This window comes from Phytophthora infestans, genomic scaffold (genome assembly GCF_000142945.1).
Source record: "Phytophthora infestans T30-4 supercont1.2 genomic scaffold, whole genome shotgun sequence".
Classification (NCBI taxonomy): Eukaryota; Oomycota; class Peronosporomycetes; order Peronosporales; family Peronosporaceae; genus Phytophthora; species Phytophthora infestans.
In genome coordinates this window covers 5,894,096-5,895,845 of record NW_003303757.1, presented here as the reverse complement: position 1 = coordinate 5,895,845, position 1,750 = coordinate 5,894,096, and the positions used below count along the sequence as shown (strand labels likewise).

The following is a 1,750-nucleotide window of genomic DNA, read 5'->3' as shown; positions in this document are numbered from 1 at the left end:
AACCCAGGGGTGGTCTGTGCCCGCGCATTGGGCCAACCACGGCCCCACCCCTTACACGAGCACGACTGGCTGAAAGCCGCCGTTTCAGGAAGGGCGCCCAAGGCCCGCCCTCCGGACGACGGATGCCCCCTGAAGAATCCCGCCGGAGGAGGAGGAAAGAAAGAGGAGGTTTCAGCTCACCCCTCGGACGAATACCTTCCAAAGCAAAAAGTCGTCTCGCTCGCGAGAGCTCCTTCGCGCGACGTGGAGGTGCGCCCAGGTGACCAACGAGTTCGCCACCGCTGATCAGATCACCAAGGAGGGTAAGACCCCTGACTTTATGGACTCGCAGTACGAGAAGGTGTACAGCAAGAAGACGTCCGGCCGCCAAGAACCAGGTTATCACCGACGTGGGCTTCCGCACCGAGAAGCCGGAGCGCTTCTCGCGTGACTTGGAATCGTCGCGCGGTGGACGTGGCAACCGTGGTGGCCGTGGTGCTCGTGGCAACGACCGCACTGGTGGCCGTGGCGCCCGTGGCGCTAACGTCCCGAACGTGACGGACATGAGTGCTTTCCCCAGCCTCGGCTAAGGGATTGCGCTGCGACCAACCGGAATCGCGCGCCCTTGAGCGCCAGCGACATGATGAGTGAGATCTTCCAAAAGAGGCGCTTCTCGAGGACTGGTTTGGCTATCTCTTTTCTCCTTTTTCCTCCCACGAAAGATCCACCGGATAGGGCCTCTGCGCGGCTGGTGTCTGCCTGACTGTGTGTATCTCCCTCCTGCAAGCAGCCAGCCGTCGTGCGGAAAGTTAGAGAAATTTTTGTTAGCGTGAACTCGGTCTTCTCTTTGGTATTTCTATTATTCAATGCAGCAGGCTGGGCTTTATGCGAACGAAAATATCGATGTTGTCATCCACGCGAGTTGCGTTGTTTCCCAGTATCTGATCAAGTGGAACTTAACAAGTATCAACACACAACATGTTACGGTGTCCTGCACTACGACACTCCTGTCGTGCATTACTCAAACTTTTCGTAGAGTGCAGTAGCAGCCCTAGGACGGCGCGGTGAGCCGCCCGATAAAGAGATGCTTACCACTGGTAATTAGTTTTCCTCGTTTGAACACTCCAACCTCAAATGGAGGCCTTTCTTCAGGGATCCCATCGTCACCGTCGTTATCTTCCCCGCCTTCTTGGAATCCCTCCGCGTTCAAGGGGTTAAACATCGCTAAAACTTCACTTTGAAGGAAGGAGGTAGCCTTCTTGAGCTACCATGTGGATTCTGTAAACAACGCTCTAAAAAATATACAATTCGACCACTAGAGCGTTTAAACTTATTACGGCACACTAGTACACTTTGCCCTTTAAAAGAAGGCTTTTATCTGGGAGGACAGTACCTTTGCCGTTTGTTGCGAAGGTGAATACAGCGTAGGGGCAAGTGCATCACACACATAGCTATTGTTTTCTCCTCAAAAATGCTGGGAAAGCAAAGGTGCGGTGGTATGGTAGTGGCCACTTGTTGGTGAGAAAGCCACATATATTCTGTGAGCATTTAACACGCTGTCTCCGCTACCTATCTGCTCAGGACCATGTTGGGCACCTGAGTCCCTTTGCTCTTCTCAGCGTGCACTGGGCTGCGCCACACTTCGCTGTATCGATAAATCTCTGAGTGGCTTACGATGGCAGTGTTTTCCCACGATGGATCATTCCTGTAAATGACAAAGCTAATTATCTCCAGACTCTGAATATAACGATTTGGATTCCAGAGTTTTTAC

General features: G+C 53.0%; 1 protein-coding gene across 1 annotated transcript; it reads left to right on the top strand.

Moving 5' to 3' along the window:
- Positions 1–122: 122 nt before the first annotated feature.
- On the top strand, positions 123–569 carry PITG_02062 (uncharacterized protein; the record flags this gene model as incomplete). The annotated part of the gene is made up of 2 exons (XM_002908593.1): positions 123–249; positions 349–569. The coding sequence occupies 2 exons, from the start codon at positions 123–125 to the stop codon at positions 567–569; spliced, it is 348 nt and encodes a 115-aa protein (XP_002908639.1).
- Between the last annotated feature and the right edge of the window lie 1,181 nt (positions 570–1,750).